The sequence below is a fragment of the Denticeps clupeoides genome, chromosome 4 (genome assembly GCF_900700375.1).
Source record: "Denticeps clupeoides chromosome 4, fDenClu1.1, whole genome shotgun sequence".
NCBI classification, from domain to species: Eukaryota; Metazoa; Chordata; class Actinopteri; order Clupeiformes; family Denticipitidae; genus Denticeps; species Denticeps clupeoides.
The window spans coordinates 4,724,357-4,743,403 of NC_041710.1; the positions used below are offsets into that span (position 1 = coordinate 4,724,357).

The 19,047-nt window shown below is 41.0% G+C and overlaps 1 protein-coding gene across 1 annotated transcript in view; it reads left to right on the forward strand.

Moving 5' to 3' along the window:
- Nucleotides 1–18,810, forward strand: part of cntnap2b (contactin associated protein 2b) — a 30,338-nt gene extending 11,528 nt beyond the window's left edge. The window contains exons 2-25 of the mRNA XM_028975996.1: nucleotides 1,645–1,755; nucleotides 2,115–2,308; nucleotides 3,067–3,214; nucleotides 3,967–4,170; nucleotides 4,277–4,461; nucleotides 5,380–5,523; nucleotides 6,027–6,285; nucleotides 6,507–6,656; nucleotides 6,839–7,001; nucleotides 7,587–7,693; nucleotides 8,787–8,906; nucleotides 9,022–9,137; nucleotides 9,390–9,474; nucleotides 9,873–10,029; nucleotides 10,098–10,225; nucleotides 10,773–10,943; nucleotides 11,034–11,252; nucleotides 12,732–12,968; nucleotides 13,593–13,823; nucleotides 13,919–14,052; nucleotides 14,358–14,451; nucleotides 15,947–16,177; nucleotides 17,518–17,592; nucleotides 17,681–18,810. Of these exons, the coding sequence (XP_028831829.1) occupies nucleotides 1,645–1,755; nucleotides 2,115–2,308; nucleotides 3,067–3,214; nucleotides 3,967–4,170; nucleotides 4,277–4,461; nucleotides 5,380–5,523; nucleotides 6,027–6,285; nucleotides 6,507–6,656; nucleotides 6,839–7,001; nucleotides 7,587–7,693; nucleotides 8,787–8,906; nucleotides 9,022–9,137; nucleotides 9,390–9,474; nucleotides 9,873–10,029; nucleotides 10,098–10,225; nucleotides 10,773–10,943; nucleotides 11,034–11,252; nucleotides 12,732–12,968; nucleotides 13,593–13,823; nucleotides 13,919–14,052; nucleotides 14,358–14,451; nucleotides 15,947–16,177; nucleotides 17,518–17,592; nucleotides 17,681–17,880 (3,863 nt within the window). The 3' untranslated portion in view covers nucleotides 17,881–18,810. The remainder of the gene's footprint in view (nucleotides 1–1,644; nucleotides 1,756–2,114; nucleotides 2,309–3,066; nucleotides 3,215–3,966; nucleotides 4,171–4,276; nucleotides 4,462–5,379; nucleotides 5,524–6,026; nucleotides 6,286–6,506; nucleotides 6,657–6,838; nucleotides 7,002–7,586; nucleotides 7,694–8,786; nucleotides 8,907–9,021; nucleotides 9,138–9,389; nucleotides 9,475–9,872; nucleotides 10,030–10,097; nucleotides 10,226–10,772; nucleotides 10,944–11,033; nucleotides 11,253–12,731; nucleotides 12,969–13,592; nucleotides 13,824–13,918; nucleotides 14,053–14,357; nucleotides 14,452–15,946; nucleotides 16,178–17,517; nucleotides 17,593–17,680) is intronic.
- The last annotated feature ends 237 nt before the right edge of the window (nucleotides 18,811–19,047 follow it).

The following is a 19,047-nucleotide window of genomic DNA, read 5'->3' on the forward strand; positions in this document are numbered from 1 at the left end:
GTATAAATACACTTTTGCAAACCCCTGTCACACATACTGGTAATACTACGTGGTACTGCATGGGTACAGTACATTAAACAGTTAATTTTTCATTAGTTTCTGTGTTATTGATGCAATAACTAGATTCTTCATGAGATTCTGATGGTTTTAATGAATATCCCTTTTTTCCCATTCACTGAATTAGAACATATTTCTCACAGAAAGTGTATAGCCCATATTTTTTGTAGATACAGTATATTTGTCAGTGTGGACTGTGAACTTTATGACATACGCATAGGGTGGTAGTAGCCTAGTGGGTAACACACTCGCATATGAACCAGAGCACCACAGGTTCAAACCACACTTACTACCATTGTGTCCCTGAGCAAGACACTTAACACTGAGTGTCTCCAGGGGGACTGTAAATGTAATTGTATTTGCTGTGTTGAAATGAAAGATTTTTTCAAATAATATAAAGTTTTTATTTCAGTGTCTCGAACATTTCCAGGGTTAATATTATGAGGCCGACAGACTGAGAACAACTAAAAGAGTGTTGCAGGACGACTTCTCACTTTCAGACAAAATGTGTGACTTGCTTTGCAACTGATGAATGTCACAGCTGATGAGCTCATACTGCACCAATCTAAACATGGTAAAAACAGAGATTTGTAAAAGGCTGCAGTGGATGCAGAAAATAAAAATAGTAAATCCAAAAGCAGAGTAAACACAAGCTAAAAATGACGAGCGCTACATACATGTTAATTAAATCAAATTTGGTTTTAGCTGACTTTTGATGCAACTTCACCCCACTGGATGTAAAGAAAGGTCTGAATGAGGTCAGCGATATGGCTGGATTGATTGATTTGAATGTTCATTTCATATGGACCATACAGTGTAGCTAGTCTTCATTTACCCAACATCAGTCTAAAATGTGTTTAATTTTTGGCAGTCCTAGTTATATAAGTTGATTAACTATTCTTTGTTATTATAAATTAGTTTGAATAGGCAGGTAGAACATTAATCTTTCTGGAATTTCATACGGGAAATTTTGTTTCTAGCAGCAGTACGCCAGCATAGACTGAGAATTCAAGCTCTGGAATATATATTAAAATGTATATTAAAAAATAGCAGCAAAAAAAAAAAAAGCAAAAATAAAAAAAATAGATAATGGCAATAGTAATAATTAAATAAAGATTGCAAAGAAAATAAATTATTTATGTTTAATTTTCCAGTTTGTGATCCTAATTGTTCAAGCTGGTCCCCGTCCTTTTCTGTCCTTCTGTTCCCCCTCCAGAACAGTTGAACAGCTTGATGGTGTGTGGGACAGAGGAGACAAAGGAGAAGCATCCTGTCACTGAGCAGGTTCCTCTGTTTATGACAGTGTACAGAGGCTGCCTGAAATTGTCCATAATGGCCTTTGGTTTTTGGCCCAGCAGTTTGTTCAGGGTCCTCCTCTTTGCCACTGTCCCCAGAGACGGTCCTCCTGAGCAACTTTTCGAATCAATCTCCAGGCAGAGCCATAGACATAGAGTTGTGTCTTTAATCGATTTTTATATTGTTGATGCAGTTTTTTTTTTTTTCTGCCACTGGTTTGGTTTAGTTTGTTCAGGAACCGAACCTTTCGTTGTGAACACACAACTGATAAGTTCATTTCTGTCTCCACAGAGAAGTGTGATGAGGTCTTGGCAACCCCATTACCGTACAGTGCATTCTCTGCATCCTCTGTTGTTTCCAGTGATTATGGAGCTGGATATGCTAAACTGAACAGGAGAGGAGGTAAGACACTGTTTTTTGCTGCAGTCCATCCAATCAGCTAGAGGGCCTGATCTGAAATAATGGCTCAAAGTTACTTAGTTAATTTTTGGCACAAGTTAGTGTGTAATATTTTCCCTTTTATTAACATTCAAGTATGAATCAAATGAAATCTAAGCAATAAAAACCACTAGGCATTGGACAAAATAAATTGGTCAATTCACTTTGCTCTTCTGTGAAGAGACCCGTTTTGGTCATGTGACGACATTTTTCCCGCTTTTATTAAAATGATTACCAAATATAAAAATGAATGTGTTATTAGCAACACATCAGATAGATGGATTGATGGATAGATAGATCTTAATTGTCTCATTTTGATGCAGGTGCTGGGGGGTGGGTCCCCTTGAACTCTGACAGGTACCAGTGGCTGCAGATTGACCTGAAAGCCAGGAAGCAGATCACTGCCATAGCAACACAGGGCAGATACAGCAGCTCTGATTGGACAAAGCAGTATCGGTTTCTCTACAGTGACACAGGCAGCAATTGGAGAGCATACTGCCAAGATGGTAACATTTGGGTGAGAACTTTTTAATATATAAAAACCTTTTTTGAGAGATGGACAGACCACATTTTTATTTCACTATGAGTGCCTAATTTTTCAGTTATTCAAAATGTAAGCAAAATTACAAATCAAGAAATAATTTACACTGCCAGTCAAAAGTTTGGACACACGTACTCTGTGGCAAGAAATACATTTAATGTTTTTTGTAGCAGGAGAAAGTGAAGTATGTTTGATGAATCTGTTTTTTTTTTTTTTTTTTTCATTTTTTACCTTCATAGCTGCTTTGTTTGCTATTGTCATCGTCAAAAGCCGCTTAATTTATATTTACATTTATGGCATTAATCAGACACCCTTATCCAGAGTCACTTACAATCATTAGTTAGAGGGACAGTCCCCCTGGAGAAACTCAGGGTTAAGTCTCATGCTCAGGGACACGATAGTACTAAGTGGGGTTTGAACCTGGGATTTCTGGTTCATAGGCGAGTGTTTTACCCATTAGATGTTTATGAGATGCTTATTAACATTATTTAGCCTTGAAAAGCCTTGATAATAAAATTTTTATAATACAAACTTTATTCATAATTCATCTCAAAATGCTACAAGTTGTCTTGATTGCGAAATCAGATTGCTATATAAATAAATTAGACTAGGGTGAGCTATCTGTCCTGCGGAAATGTTTTAAATCTGACCAATAAGTGTAGCCTGCATAAAAAAGCTTACATTAAAATATGCCACTAACTCCAAAGTAACTATACTTTTCCTGTTCCTTGCAGACATTTGCAGCTAATCGCAACTCTGACAGGTCAGTTCGCCATGACCTTCAGTATTCCATTGTGGCACGGTTTTTGCGTTTTATTCCCATGGATTGGAGTGAAGAAGGCCGAATCGGATTGCGGGTGGAAGTATACGGCTGCTCCTACTGTAAGTCCTGTGAAAAATAGTTGCATTGCATATCAGTGCATTGTAATGTGTGGTAATTTTCAATGTCAGGGGCACTTGTCCCATCTTTAATCATAATTGAATAAGTAATCAGTTTAAATAAGCTATGTTGGACATTACATCCTTGCCTTCATCTGGGCATGTCATAATCTTTAAAAAAAAAGGTCTCAAGCCATATTTGTGTGCAAAAAGTGAAGTTCATTATACAGTCATACTATCAGGGATCCATCAGGGCAGTTAAAAATGGATGCAATCGCTCAATTCACCAACATGACACTGACACACACAGAATGCATGAAAAAAAAAACAATGTCCGGATGCAGACTAGACACAATGAGGATACATTTATACACACGACAACAGGTGCACGCAATCAGGAAATTAAGAATACGCACACTGAACCTCAAACTCCGGCCCAGAATGTGGAACCGGGGCACCTCAATAAGTCCAACACATACATATTCTGAGGTTACAAATGCTGCTTGATTTTTGTATTAGTTTACTCAGTTTACCTACAGGTATAATTAACAAGAGGTGTCACATTGGAATCAGATGGATGGAGTGTCTCGGTTGTACAATTAGTGTGGAAATGACATTATTCTTTCTAACCGTAATTGACTCAGATATTTTAGATAGAGCCGGATTAGCATGTAAAGTACAGATTTTTACATCGTCCCTGTTATGTTCAATAACCTTGATCCTGCAACTTGCTGATCTCATTCGTTCTACCACAGGGTCAGATGTAATCAGCTTTGATGGTCAGGGAGTGATATCATATCGCTTCAGGGCGAAGAAGATGAAGATCCTGAAAGACCTTATCTCTCTGAAGTTCAAGACTACCAAAGGGGACGGGGTGCTCCTGCATGGGGAGGGTCAGCAGGGGGATTATCTCACGCTGGAGCTCAAGAGAGCCAAGCTGTTGCTGCAAATCAACCTGGGTAATGGCTTCAGCATACAAATCGTTCAGATCCTATAATAGAGAAAGTACCTGTAGATGCTTGGTTACTTCTACTCTACTCAACTTCATTTCATTTTACACATCAGGCAGCAATCAGTACGGCTCCATTCTTGGACACACGGCCGTGTCCAGCGGAAGCCTTCTGGACGATGACCACTGGCACTCGGTGGTGATTGAGCGCTACAGGAGGAATGTGAATTTCACCCTTGACCAGCACACACAGAGCTTCCGTACCAATGGGGAATTTGACCACCTTGACTTGGACTATGAGGTAATGGAGGATCTAATTGCATAATAAAACACTAAACATTGCATGATCATCTTCAATGTGACCTTCAGATTCAGGTTCATGTTCCTGGCGAGAATGTGTTCAGAGGTTGCAATGTTCATATTGAACAGAAGCAGTGCTGTCGTTTTGCTGTCTTCAGATGTTTGTTGATGTTGCTCTAGGAAACTGTATATAGTGTGGAGGCTGTATTATCATTATTCGACTATGACATATTGCTGTTCCAGTTTCTTACAGCCAATTTTCAAAACATAATTTACATGGTGACATGCATTCTACAGACAGGTTTTTGGCACTTCACAGAGAGTCTATTATTGTGAGTCAACGGACCGTCCACAGGGACTTATTTACAGAGCTTCAGAAAGGATTCAATCATTTATTTGAACTGCCTGTTTGCCAGCTGCAATTAGAACTCAATGCCAGCGGGAGATACAAAGCGCTTTAATGGAATTTAGTCCTTAGTGTAAAAAATTTAAATGAGGCAAATTTCTTTATGAGAAGGAATACAATCTTACTCTCTTTATCTCTTACATAATGTGCAATACAGCTTTAGGCATTCATACATACTTATTCTTAGTGCTTATTTTAATTTTATTTTTTATTTATACATACTCATAAATGTATGTCTGTCTCTCGGTCTCTCTGTGCCCTTGTTGTATGTCTTTCGCTCTGTGCAGTTGTAGCATAAGCAATTTCCTTTGGGATTAACAAAGTTTTCTGACTGATTTCTGATTCTGAAAGTTTTTTCTGTACTCTCTGGAACTGGTTCACATGGAAGCCACACAGCAGAAAAGCCCAATTACAAACAGTTAAAAATGCAATAATTGCAGACCTTAATTATTATCGCTCCACTCCCCATCAGTCATTGTGTCCTGAAACTTTCTTTCTTGTTTCTATTCACAGATTAGCTTTGGTGGAATAGTTTCTTCATCTAAGCCAAGCTCAGCAGGAGGAGATCACTTTGTCGGCTGCATGGAAGAGATATTCTACAATGGCAACAACATCACTAATCTGGTTCGCAGGAAGAAAACGGATACATCAAGTTTCGTACGTGCCTTGACAAATTCAAATCTTATCTACACTCAAAATAAAAAAAAAATTTATTTATTGGTCATGAGTGAAAGAAAGTTTCAGTAGGGATCTTGACCTGGAGTTTATTAGTTCCATGTAGTGGCTGTCATGTGACTGTCATGTTATGGTAAATATTTGATGGTGGTAGGTGCCATATAAACCATATAATGCACTGGGAGTTAAATCACTGGAAGGAATGCCATGGATCATACAAGTATGTAAATCTTGGACTAGCAATTTAATGTAAAAAATAATCTATTGCCCTTGATATCTTATACATTTAAATGTTGGTATACTGTATGTTAGGTTTAACTTGTACATTATAATTGTTTTCAGCCCATTTATAATAGTTTTTAAAGTACATTGTATATATCAAGACCAAAGTACATTGAATTATATGACAATACAAAAAGTTAAATAATAAATTTGACCGCAGTTTAAAAAGTATTTAATGTCTGAAAATGTTCTGTATCATTCAGCGAAACCTGACCTTCTCCTGTGCGGAGTCCCGTACTTTTCCGGTGTTTTTCAATGCGACCAGCTTTCTGCTCCTCACTGGTCGGACTGACTTTGACACCATGTCAGTGAGTCTGATGTTTCGTACCTGGAATCCCAATGGCCTTCTGCTCTTCACTCCACTTTTGTATGGGGGAGTGGAGGTCAGCCTGACGGAGGGCAAGGTCACAGTTCACATCTATGTCACACAGAAACAGAATACACGAGTGGACATATCCTCAGGTGAGAGAGCTCTAAATTAGTCTTTTGAAAGCTTTCTCTGAACCTACGGTTCCCTCTCAGGTAGACTGGGAATTAAATTGTTGAAAGGGAAATCTTCTGCAGACGAATTTTGACTTGCTCTAATTTCCTAGTTTCTCTTCCTCCGCTGTGGCTTTATTAGATCCTATGACAGAAATATCTCAGTCTTGCTGTGGGCTAAACCACTGTGCTTCTCTGGCCAGGCTCCGGTCTTAACGACGGCCAGTGGCATAGTGTCCACCTGCTGGCGCTGGAGAGTTTTGCCATGCTGACTATCAACGGGGATGAGACTTCGTCTGTGAGAGCAACCATCCCCATCCAGATCCATACAGGGGGCTCCTACTACTTTGGAGGTAAAAATAAAATGGATCAGTTGCCAGGTTTTGTGGCTGATTTGACATTTGTTTCATGTGTGACCTGCGAGTAGTTGCGAGTATCGGGAACATTGTGTGAATGCGAATTGACTGCTGATTACTGATGAAAATTTATCTTTGGAGGCAAAGCCAAAAGTTATATTTTTCATTGTTCCCGTCAGGCTACTTCCCCAGAACCACCTTGTCTCCCACGCAGAGGTCCTTCCAGGGCTGCATGCAGCTGATCCATGTTGACGACCAGCTAGTCGACCTACAGGCTGTGGAACAGGGAGCACCAGGGACATTTGAGAACATCGGCCTCAATATGTGTGCCATCATAGACCGGTATGTCAGATGCACAAACAAATAAAGGGTAATATGCAAGATTTTTAGCTCATGGAAACACAGTATTTTATTTCAAATCAGTTTCAGGATTAGCCTGAAAGTCTGAATTTAAGACAATTATAAACTTTTGAAAAAGAAAAAATGTATTAGATTTTTATGTTTGGGCTAAAATGCTAATTGCCCGTACATTGTCATTTCAACCTTACAATGAAACTTTATTTTAAGTGTTACCTAGCTTTTGCTAAAATATAATACATATGGGGCAGAGATGTAACCTCAGACTGATCTTGCTCAGTGGGGGTGGAACTTCAAAAGATTCATGTCGTGCACAGTGTTTGATCAAGGAGGATTTCTCACCCGATCCGGCTCACCACTGATCCAATACAGAACTACAATCCCACAGTGCCTCACAAGGGAGCCTCAAACAATGTAAAGGTCACATGGGTGGGATGTAATATGGATATGTTATGGTCTGAGAGCAGTGCACAACTTTCTACTTGGTGGTTATCCATCTATCTGTCTGTCTGTTTTATCTATTTATATATATATATCTTTTTTAAACACACATCCACTCTCTTCCCACAGCTGTGTGCCCAACCACTGTGAGCATGGAGGCCGATGTTCTCAGACATGGGACACGTTCAGCTGCGCCTGTGAAGGGACAGGTTACACTGGAGCCACTTGTCACACACGTGAGTGTCCTCAGGCTGCTTTCTTATTTTAAAATAAAACAAGTTTGCTCACTGTGGCCCTGTGACTCTACAGAAAGTTATATCCTTACTCCACATGCATGTGGTCACATAAATCTTCAATAGTCAGAGATAACATTTTCACAGAAAAAGAAGGTTTACAAGGAAAACATGTATCCAGCAGAAACACATGCATTTACACTTGACACTTGACCCCAAGTGGGCTTATCTAAAACAGTCTTCATGTTTTGGCTGGATTTACACTTCCCTGTTTTTATTATTTAACCAGCCCTCAGCACACCTAGTAATCCTGTCCATTTACTGTTGAGGGCCACATATTGTTATCACATGGCTATAACACTTGGCTGTGGTCACTTACATTGTACTTAATGATATGTAACTGTGGTTGTGCCCATGTGCAACATTAATAAGCAGTATAGCCTGGCCTTTAAGGCCCTTTAGCATTAGAAAAAGAACTTAAATTATTACATAAGAAGAACATCAATTTTACCAGTCTTAAATAAGGCTGCGTACATTTGGATTTGCATGGATTTGAATGGCTGACATTTGTGCCATGTTTTTTTTGCTAGCAAGGCGAAAAAAATTACCCACAATACAGTTCAGCGGTGTACCATTGAAGCAAAAACGTCTTTCCCACACTTGTCTCTGTGAAATATGCATTCATTTTTAAGAAATAATCGCAATTAATCACAATTAATTTATTGCAAAATGAAAATACTTTACATGAAAATACTTGCCAGTTATTTACTCTATTATGTGAGATGTTTCAGCTCTCAGAAAGGACTGATTATCTGTTTGAATGAAAAGCCTAGTGGGTAGTAGCCTATTGGGTAAGACACTCGCCTATAAACCCACTTACTACCATTGTGTCCCTGAGCAAGACACTTAACCCTAAGTTGCTCCAGGGGGACTGTACCTGTAACTACTGATTGTAAGTCGCTCTGGATAAGGGCATCTGCTAAATACTATAAATGTAAAGATGTAAGAAATTTAGAGTTCATATTTATAAATATTTGAACATCCCTGAGATAAAATATGTATTATTTAAAGTTGTTTAAATGGTTTATCCCATCAGCTGTGCATGAACAGTCTTGTGAAGCCTACAAGCATTTGGGCAAGACATCTGACATGTACTGGATTGATCCAGATGGCAGCGGACCACTGGAACCATTTAAAGTGAACTGCAACATGACAGGTCATTATGATTCAGCATTAAACCATGAAAAACAATTATTGTGAAAATCACAGAAACAGCGTTTGTTTGCATGGATATGAATTTGAAAATTCTATGAATGTGTTATGTGTGTCAGAGGAGAAGGTGTGGACAACTGTGGCAAATGACCTGCTTGCCCAGAGTCCAGTGGGCTCAGGAGAAGACCTGGAGATGGTGACTGTACACCTGAACTATAGCATGTCTTCTGAGCAGGTAAACCTTGTCTCATACTTCTCAGATAGAAGCAGCGCTATTGACATCCATGGCTCTGTAAACTATTATGGAACTAAAATGGATTTTTGCAAATTAAAGCAGCAAAAAAAAATTAACACATATGTTTCATGTGTGGTACCCATTGCCAGTACACTTACTCAGTAAAAAATGTCAAATCAGCAAGAGGTGTTCCACTGAGCTCAGCCCAATAGCACATGGATCTCTTCTGTTCTCTCTTCTCTTCTGCTGCAGTTGAACACCATTACCAGCAGTGCAGAACACTGTGAGCAGCACGTGGCCTATGGCTGCCGCATGTCACGCTTGCTCAATACGCCAGGTAATTGTGTTATTCCTGTACATATAGTTGCATAAAAATGCATAAATGTTTATTGTAATGAACAAAGGGCTCTGTCACATGAACAGCACTTTTTTGGTGTTATACATTTTTCTTTTAGTCATCCTGTAGACCTGCCATTTACTTACATTTTACTTACATAAATTTGGTTGTTTGATTGGACTAGTAAAATATTAAGTGTTCTTGCTTTCTTGCCACACCTGAAGAAACAGTAGATCTTATAAAAATAACCTAACAAGATAATAAATATTACTTTAGGTCTGCATTTTCATCATTGGTTGTTGGAAAATTAAAGTGACCCCATATGTATTCATCATGCAACTGGTAGATGCACCCAGGCACCCCAGCTACTGTAATGCAAAATGCTTGTGATTGGCCAGAGGGATCTCCATACACATGGTGGGTTGGCAGAGGCAACGAGAAGCACTTCTACTGGGGAGGATCCGGACCGGGCGTCCAAAAATGTGCCTGTGGGATTGAGCGCAACTGCACCGACCCCAAGTACTTCTGCAACTGTGACGCTGACCAGAGACAGTGGTAAGTGTGCTGACAGTCACACAACTCAGCAGTTCCCCATGAGGTTGATCCTCATTTGCTGTCATCAGGAGAGAGGATTCTGGGGTTCTCATGTACAAGGACCATTTGCCTGTGAGTCACATGGTCGTCGGGGACACCAGCCGGCCTGGATCTGAGGCGAAACTCACTGTGGGACCATTGCGTTGCCAAGGAGACCGTGAGTCACACTCAGAAACATAAAACATATTAAGAATTGTACTTTCACATATTTTATTTTAAAACCTGTTGTTGGAACCATACTGAATTTAACCAGATAAACATATATGGGGCATTGACCTTTTCTTGTCCTTCTTCCATTGGAAGTTAATTTTGCACTCGAGTATTAACACATCATCCTACCAACTGTACCAATTCTACCACCCCAATGTAAATGAATAGACACTTATTATTATTTTTTTTTCTGCGATTTCGCACAATTCATGAAAAAATAAGTGTAACATAATGAGCTTGGATTGACAATATTATGAATGAAAATGTGCTTTATTTGGAAGCACACCACCCCTTTTGACAGAATGTGTGTGAGACTTCAGCCCAGCATCAGGCGCACTGAGGCCCTTTCGCTCAGTTCCCGCATATGTGGGTGTGATAGAATTTACAAAACACATTTGTGTAAATTATATCAAAAACCGCCACTGGTTGTGCCAGTTCTGTTTCATTCAAATAATGAACTTCAGTGAACCTGGTTTGTTTTTGTGGTTTTATAGGTGACTATTGGAACACAGCATCTTTCAACACTCCTGCCTCCTATCTACACTTCCCTACCTTCCAAGGAGAAACCAGTGCAGACATTTCCTTCTACTTTAAGACTTCGTCCACCTATGGCGTTTTTCTGGAAAATTTGGGCAGCTCAGACTTTATTCGCCTGGAGTTAAAATGTAAGTTTGTGGCTTCTTTGGTCCAGCTTTGCGAACTGTTTTTGTCTCTTTTTGGTGCATACTTTCAGCAGTCATTTGCTTCTACCGTAGCGCCTACTGCTGTTTCGTTCTCTTTCGATGTGGGAAACGGGCCTGTGGAGTTAACCGTGCGATCGCCCACGCCCCTTAACAATGACAAGTGGCACAAGGTGGAGGCAGAACGCAACATCAAGGAAGCGGTGCTGCAACTGGACCGGCGCTACAGAGAGGTCCGGTTAGCTCCACCCCAGGGCCACACTCGTCTGCAGCTCTACAGTCAACTCTTTGTGGGTAGGTCGATGACCCTGTTCCTGGTTCTGTGTTCTCTTAACTCACTACAGAATGACAGGGAGGCTGACAGACATGCCCAAAAATATGAACCACAAAACGGATTATCAACCCTATCTGGGATCCCCATGCTTAGAGAGTGTGTCACAAATAGAGTCTGACAAGGTTCAAGAGCTATAACTAAAATAAATATGACAGCGCTACATCACTGCAGATCCCACCAGGTGGCGCCATATCTCTTGTCATGTCTACCCTTTTAAATTGTTCACATCCCTGTCTTTTGTCTGCTGTTCCCTGACAGCCTAGAGATTTGTCCCATGCCTGTTTTGTCTCTTGCAGTCCAGAGTACAGCATCTGACCATTACCCGCAAAAGATACTTGCCTGCTCATTTTGTTGCTTGCTGTTTGAATTTTGTCATGGATGCATATAAATTGGGATTTGGGTGCTTTTAGTTAAGTTTTTTGTCCTTTGTCCTATTGCTACATTTTTACACTTTGAGATGCTGACTTGAGCCTGCTGGTAGACATGTGACCAGCCAAACTTTGCCTTTAAAAAATCTTAGTCAAGGTATCCATGTAAATTTTTATCCTTTGTAGGTTAAAAAAATGAAAAAAAAAGGAGTTAATGAACTCTTACCATAATTGAAAATACATTACGCCTCACCAAAGCAAGGCCTGCTGACAAAGGCCTTTCCACGCTTCATGCAGATGAGTCATTTACAACAGCTACGGCCCAACAGGCCTTAGGCTGCTCCAGGGCCGAGGCAAACGTCTTTCTCCTGGGAAATAAGAGAAAAGTTTGTGTAGGTATATTCAAACTGAAATGCCAAACAATGTGCAGAGAGCGTGAAAAGGCATGCATGCATACATAATGCATAAATACATCAAAACATGAATGCTACGCTGCTGCATGGAGGGCTGGCTTCACAACAGGTTTGTATTTTCCTCGTTTCGACAATGTTGTGTGGTGATGCTGGTCTTAAATGGTTTTGAGGATAGTATCTCCTCTCAGTTATTGGGAATTTAGATGAGAATTTGTATTTCCATAAAATAATTGTACAAATGGGTCAAGGAGACACGCATGTCCACATTGTGAAGCAAAAGCTGCACTGCTGAATAGAGCTTTTTTAATATAAGTACTTTGATGTTATTGATCACCACCAAGAAAAGAAATGACTCAAGAGACCTTGTTTAATTTTGTAATAACCACATTATAAATTAATATCCTACAGTCTGAAAAGTCTGTACAAAATGTAGTTCCAAAGGCTGATGTGCTCAGTTACTACTATACTTATGGGCACAATATTGACCATTTATATACAAAAACCACAATAGAATTAACAAGCAATACATTAAATTATTGATTATTATCATTATTCGCCAAGTTAATAACTCAGTAACTGACTATATTACCAATATATCATAAATGTAAAACGTGCCTTGTAAACATTGTTTTTATGTTGGGTTTTTTTCACCATGTAGGCGCTGCCAGTGGGCAAAGAGGATTTTTGGGTTGCGTTCGTTCTCTGAAGATGAATGGGGTGACCCTAGACTTGGAAGAGAGAGCAAGGGTCACACCTGGGGTTAAGCCTGGCTGCTCAGGTCACTGCAGCAGCTATGGAGTGCACTGCCAAAATGGCGGCAAATGTGTGGAGAAGTACAATGGCTACTCGTGTGACTGCTCACTCACTGCTTTTGATGGGCCTTTCTGCACAGAAGGTAAATCTGGTTGTATGTATTTTGACTCTTGCTGTACACTACCAGTCAAACGTTTGGTCACTTCTACTCTGTGGCGGTTATCGCGACTAAGATGGAGGCTATTTCGAAATATCCAATGCAATCTAATGTGTTTTTATAGCAAGAAAAGTGACGTTTTTTCAGAGTCGCCTCTTTTTACCTTCATGGCTGGTTTGTTCACTATTTACATGAGTGAATGATAAGAAAGTGCTCAGCATAAACCTTCAGGACTGTTGGAAAACCATCCCCGTTGTCGAACTTAAGGTGGTGGAGAGAAGACAAGAGTGTGAAACGCTGCAATCACAGCAAAAATTCCCTGTTTTGGAGAGACACAAATCTTGTTTGCTTTTTTCTTTGTTTATTACATAACCTTGTGTGTGTTGTTATATGTCTTCAGTTTAGTTCTGTAATGTAAAAAATGCAAGACTCATAAATAAGTAGGTGCATCCAAACTTGCATCCAAATGTTCATTGTTATTATTAGTTTGCACAGTTTGTCTTGCTGTGAGAAAAGTTTAGTTATTCCACCTTATCTGTAGTTTAAAACCTGAACTTGCCACTTTTTTATGTAGACTCACTGATTATGCACTGTGCATCACTCCCACAGACGTAGGGGGTTACTTTGAGACGGGAACTCTGGTCCGATACGATCTCATGTCAGATTCAGGCAGCCTGTCTCTCAAGGAAGATAAAGGTCTATTGGGACCTCTGACCACTGAGGCCAATCTTACTCAAGAGGAGCTCACCTTCAGTTTCAGCACCTCCAATGCCCCCAGTGTCCTTGTCTACATCAGCTCCAGGACCCAGGACTACTTGGCTGTAGTTCTGCGCCACAATGGTAAGCTCACAATGCCAGTTCAGTCAGGCCATGTTGGTGAATTTTTAATTATTTAACTGAAATCTACTTATTTCTACTATATCTATCATTTACAGGCACCTTACAGATCCGCTACAATCTTGGGGGACTGAGGGAGCCATTCACCATCAGCCAAGACACCCGAAACATGGCTAATGGACAGCCCCACAACGTCAACATCTCCAGACAGGACAGGATCATACAGTTACAGGTAAGGCCAGCATCATCTTCCTCATCATCACTGATTACATAACAGTGGGTTTTGGCCAAAGCTTCCTGATCATCGGAAGTTGAAGGAGGGGATAGAGAGAGGGCAAAAGATTTATGAGCAGTTCTTTTGCTGCAGGGAAATTGGGTAGTCGTTCATTCAGGGACCACTGGATGGAGGTATTAAGCCTGCAAACAGGCACTCAGGCGATGTCCGGAGTTGGCCTCGCCAAAGCAGCGGATATCTGTAAACCAGAATAGCACAGCAGAAATATGCGGTTCTATATATATTGTGGTTCTGTTCTGCAGCTGGACCATTACCCATCCATCAGCTACAGTCTACCAGAGTCCTCCGACACCGAGTTCAACCTTGTCAAAACTATTTTCCTGGGGAAGGTTTTTGGTAAGTTTTTTGTTCTTTTCTTGCATTGTCCTGCATTTCCTGCATGTATTCTAATATTAGTTCACCATGCAAACTCCAGTCCAGATTTTCCCTGTGTCCCGTTCAGTGAATGTATCAGACCTCAGAATTGTGATGTCATTGAATAAAGAGCACGGACTCCCGATCCTAATCCGGTTTCCAGGTTCCGGGTTCTCCTGGAACTGCAGCACTATGAGAAGCCAGTCAGAACGCCCACAGCAACATTCCGCCTTCACGCAGGCAGAGACAAAGGGAGAGACGGGCAGGCACACAGACAGCCAAGCGGCATAGAGGATAGATAGTGAGACAGCAGAAGAGTCTCTGATCAGACAGACAGGGTTATGGAACCCAGTTCAGAGTGACTGATACGCTCAGGGACAAGGAAGACCCTCTTCGGTGGCCTCGTCCAGCCTGCAGGTTTGTTCTGAAGGATGATTAGCATCACGCACGGTTTCTAATCAACATGCGTTGCTGTCATTTACTTGTCAGTCAGTTGTGAGCCCTGCATGTCTCAGATTTCACCTGCATCGAGGATGTTGACTGAAAGCTGCTTTCTTGCATGGTTTTGGTCCTACTGCTGCTAAAGGGGAAGGATGAATAAAGGCCAGTCTTAGCTTGTGTAATTGCATAATATGCACGATGCACAAGACCCATACCCTTGCACTTTCATAGATTCACATCAGTTATATGGGCTATATTTCTTAATTATAATATATATATATAAAGTTTCAAAAAAAATTTACACAGATCAGTCACATGCATGCACACGCAATGCATGATTGAGATTTGGAGTCCAAATGTCATTCGTGAACAGGTTTTTTTTGCACAAAAACTGGCAGAGATTCCAATGCCATTCTCTGTAGAGATTGTAATTAGCAGCATTCTTCAGGTAGGTGGTCCATGTCCACGAGCAGGACTCTCAGCAGAATACTGCATTCTGCTCTCATCTCGTCCTTCTTTCATCAGACTAGACCACCTTGTTCCATGGTCCAGATGCTCACTGAATATCCAATGAAGGCACTTTTGGAGGTGGACTGAGGCAGTTGCCGTTCTGTGGCTACAAAGCCCCAAATTCACCAAGATTATTATCCTACTCCTTTCTATAATTGCTGTAACACAAATGATCCTGTTGGGGATAATGCAAGACTAATTCAACAAGATGATTATACTACTCATGTCTATTATGATCACAACAGAAATGATCCTGTTATGGATAATTCAAAACTCACCTGAATCAGAATCGCGTTTATTGGTCAAGTATGTGATGAAACACATACAAGGAATTGAATTCTGGTCGATGGTGTCTAAACAATATAAATATAACATTTTAACATTATAACAAATATAAAATTTTAAACCAGTTTGTGTCTTTAATGCTGAGCTAAATAAATGCAGAATGACCAGTAATGATTAAAAATGACAATTCCTTATGCATCTGGTCTTAACCGGATCTTCACCGCTGCCATCTTCATTTCAGAAACAGGCCAGATCGACCCCGTCATCATTGAGAAGTACAATACCCCGGGCTTCGTGGGCTGCCTCTCCCGGGTGCAGTTTAATCGAGTAGCTCCCCTGAAGGCTGCCCTCCGCTCGGGCATATCCTCCACCGCCTCGGTCCAGGGGGTGCTGGTGGAATCCAACTGTGGCGCCTCCCCACTCACAATTCCACCCATGTCAGCCGCTTACGACCCCTGGCACCCTGAATCAGGTAAAGGACTCGGTGCTTTACTTGCTAACACTGCCAAGGTGCCACTGAGCAAAGCACCGTCCCCACACACTGCTCCCCGGGCGCCTGTCATGGCTGCCCACTGCTCACCAAGGGTGATGGTTAAATACAGAGGACACATTTCATTGTGCTGCAGTGTCTCACAATGACAATCACTTCAGTTTCACTTTAATATGGGTTCCTTACAATGGTTGGGACTGAAGCCGACAAATATTTTCATTTGAATGGATGCTTTTCTATTGTAGAGTTCATACCGATTGATCACTGTCAGAACTTAATCGCCTTCCGTTGGTTCACACAGTAAATTCACCTCAGTTTTTCAGTGCGGCGTGGGCGCGCATGAGGTCGGTATTGATCGCGACCTTGTTTACAGTGTGGCCTCGGGGTCGCCTCCAGGGAAACGGAGATCCATACCTCTCGTGACGTTGCCATGGCTCCCGCTCTCTCAGATCTAGGCTGCGTTATTGCAGCTGCTGTTCCTTTAGGGCTCATCGTGAATGCGACACTCCTCTGGGCCAAATGTCAACACTACAAGACATGACAGTATGAATCCTGGAATTGATGTGGAGACACGGCTAGCAATGCAATTGCCCAGATTCCTTTTGCAAAACAGCACAATTCCAGCTCTGTGTTGTGGTAATAAAGAAAAGTGATTGTCGTTGTGAAACGCTGCAGCACAGCATACGGCGACAGACAACAAAATAAGTCCCCTGCGTCTAACCCTGGAAAGGGTGAGAAGGTGGTCCGGTGAATATTATATCTCCCATAGTAATTTTTTATTTATATGATTTTCCGTCTGACCGTAACCACCGCTCCAGGGACTGTATTTTGTTTCCCCCCCCCAAAAAAAAAGCTATTAGAAAATTTTCATTGCCCTCCTTTGCCTATTCGCTCGCTTTCCAAAAGGCAGCAGGGTCTGTGGCCAAATTTTTGTGCTCCCAGTGAAAGACATCTGCCATTGGCCTGTGGAGAGGATTATTTTTTTTATCTGGCAAAAATGCGTAATCCTTGGGTACGTTGAGTTAGAGGACGAGAGAATAAAAGAGATCCTCCAATCATATGGTCAAGTCCAACCGCGCACAACCCGAGGAAGCCCACTGAGATGACAGCTGACGTGTTTTTCCTCAGCAGAGCGGCGATCTAAGACCTCCCCCACCCTCTGCACTTAACCACACGGCGTGGGCGAAAAGATTCATACGTGCAGGCCTGTGTCTTGTGTGTTGCATTTAGCATAAAATGCGTGCAACATGCTAGTACTGAAAAGATAAATTTCATCATTCATTGGACATGACCCACCCGTGCTGCTTTTATTTAACTCCCAGTTGGTGCCCAGTTCCCATTCAGCGAGGAGGCTGTGAGTCAGGATGGTCTAAACAGAAACTCTGCGATTATCGGTGGTGAGTGGCACATGTTGCGTCTTTTTATTCCTCTTTTCCTTCACTATGGCCTGCTGCCGCAGTCATGTCACGTCTGTCTTTTCTGCAGGCGTCATCGCCGTGGTGATCTTCATCGTCCTCTGCACCCTGGTGTTTTTGGTCCGGCACATGTTCCGTCACAAGGGGTCCTACCACACCAACGAGGCCAAGGGGGCCGAGTCAGCTGACTGCGCCGACGCCGCCATCATAGTCAACGACCCGGCCTTCTCAGAGACAATTGACGAGAGCAAAAAAGAGTGGTTCATATGAGGTGAAGTAGAGAAATGGACTCCCCAGGGGAGCCTAACGCCAAGATCTCCTCCACAAACCTCTGCTATGGACTTCCTCCTTGGAGCTTGTCTGCACACTGACTGGCATGTGTATAGTGTAATTAGATTGTGTGCAGGACAGGAGGTTATGTGAACTCGGCTGAACTTACTCCATGCATAGAGGACACAATGTTTTTTTGTTTTTTCATTCTGCAGAACGATGTCTTTAAGCAATCACGGTATGTTGTGCATTTATCTCACAGTAAATGACTGAGCTTGATTAAAAATGTTGAGTGTTTGAGGCAGACTGCAACATGTCAGGAACTGACGGTGTGTAATTACTGCAAAGGAATAAATGCACCACATTGCCTGTGTGAAGATAGCACAATAACTGTACAAACTGACATTTATGTTACTGACAGTGACCTGTGATTGTAATTTAATGTGTCTTGTAGTCACCGTCACCAGTAAAACGGAAAGGCATGGCATAGATTAATTTATTGATCTATCTATTTATTTATTTGTTTGTTTGTTTGTTTACACATGTCAAGGTAAAGCCTTATTATTATGTTACCAAAAGGCAGTGTTCCATATTACATGTATGTTGTATACAAGGTTGCTGACTTCTCTATACACTGCAAGGATTTTTGTCACATCACCCACAGCTTTTCAAGAAATGTTTTTAATACAAAAAATACATAAGCGTCATTATGTGTTGGATGCTGGTACTTGACTGTGTAGTGTCCAAAACAGTTTTTATATGGCTTTTGCTGCTTTTTTTTCAGTCAATTTACAGTGTAATGAATTTTTTACATTAGTTATGTAACATTGTGTCATTTACAGCACTGGTCAATGCTCATCAAATGTAAGCCCGAAGTTGGAAACAAGCAGTGGTCATTATTTTGGACTATTAAATGTTGTGAAAATTTTAGTTTATGTTACTTAATATGCAAAGTATACATGGATACCTGTAAATTTGAGTAAAAAAAACAGCCTTTAGATTTTCAGATTAGTAATGCAATGTCATGTGCTTTAAATTACTTCTAAAATAATTTGCGAAATTACAAACACATTATATCAAAGTCTGACTTTAAATCAAGTTTAACTGAGAAACGTGGCAAGCACAATGTGTAAAATGGCAATTGACAGCTATTTAGTATTTAGGCAA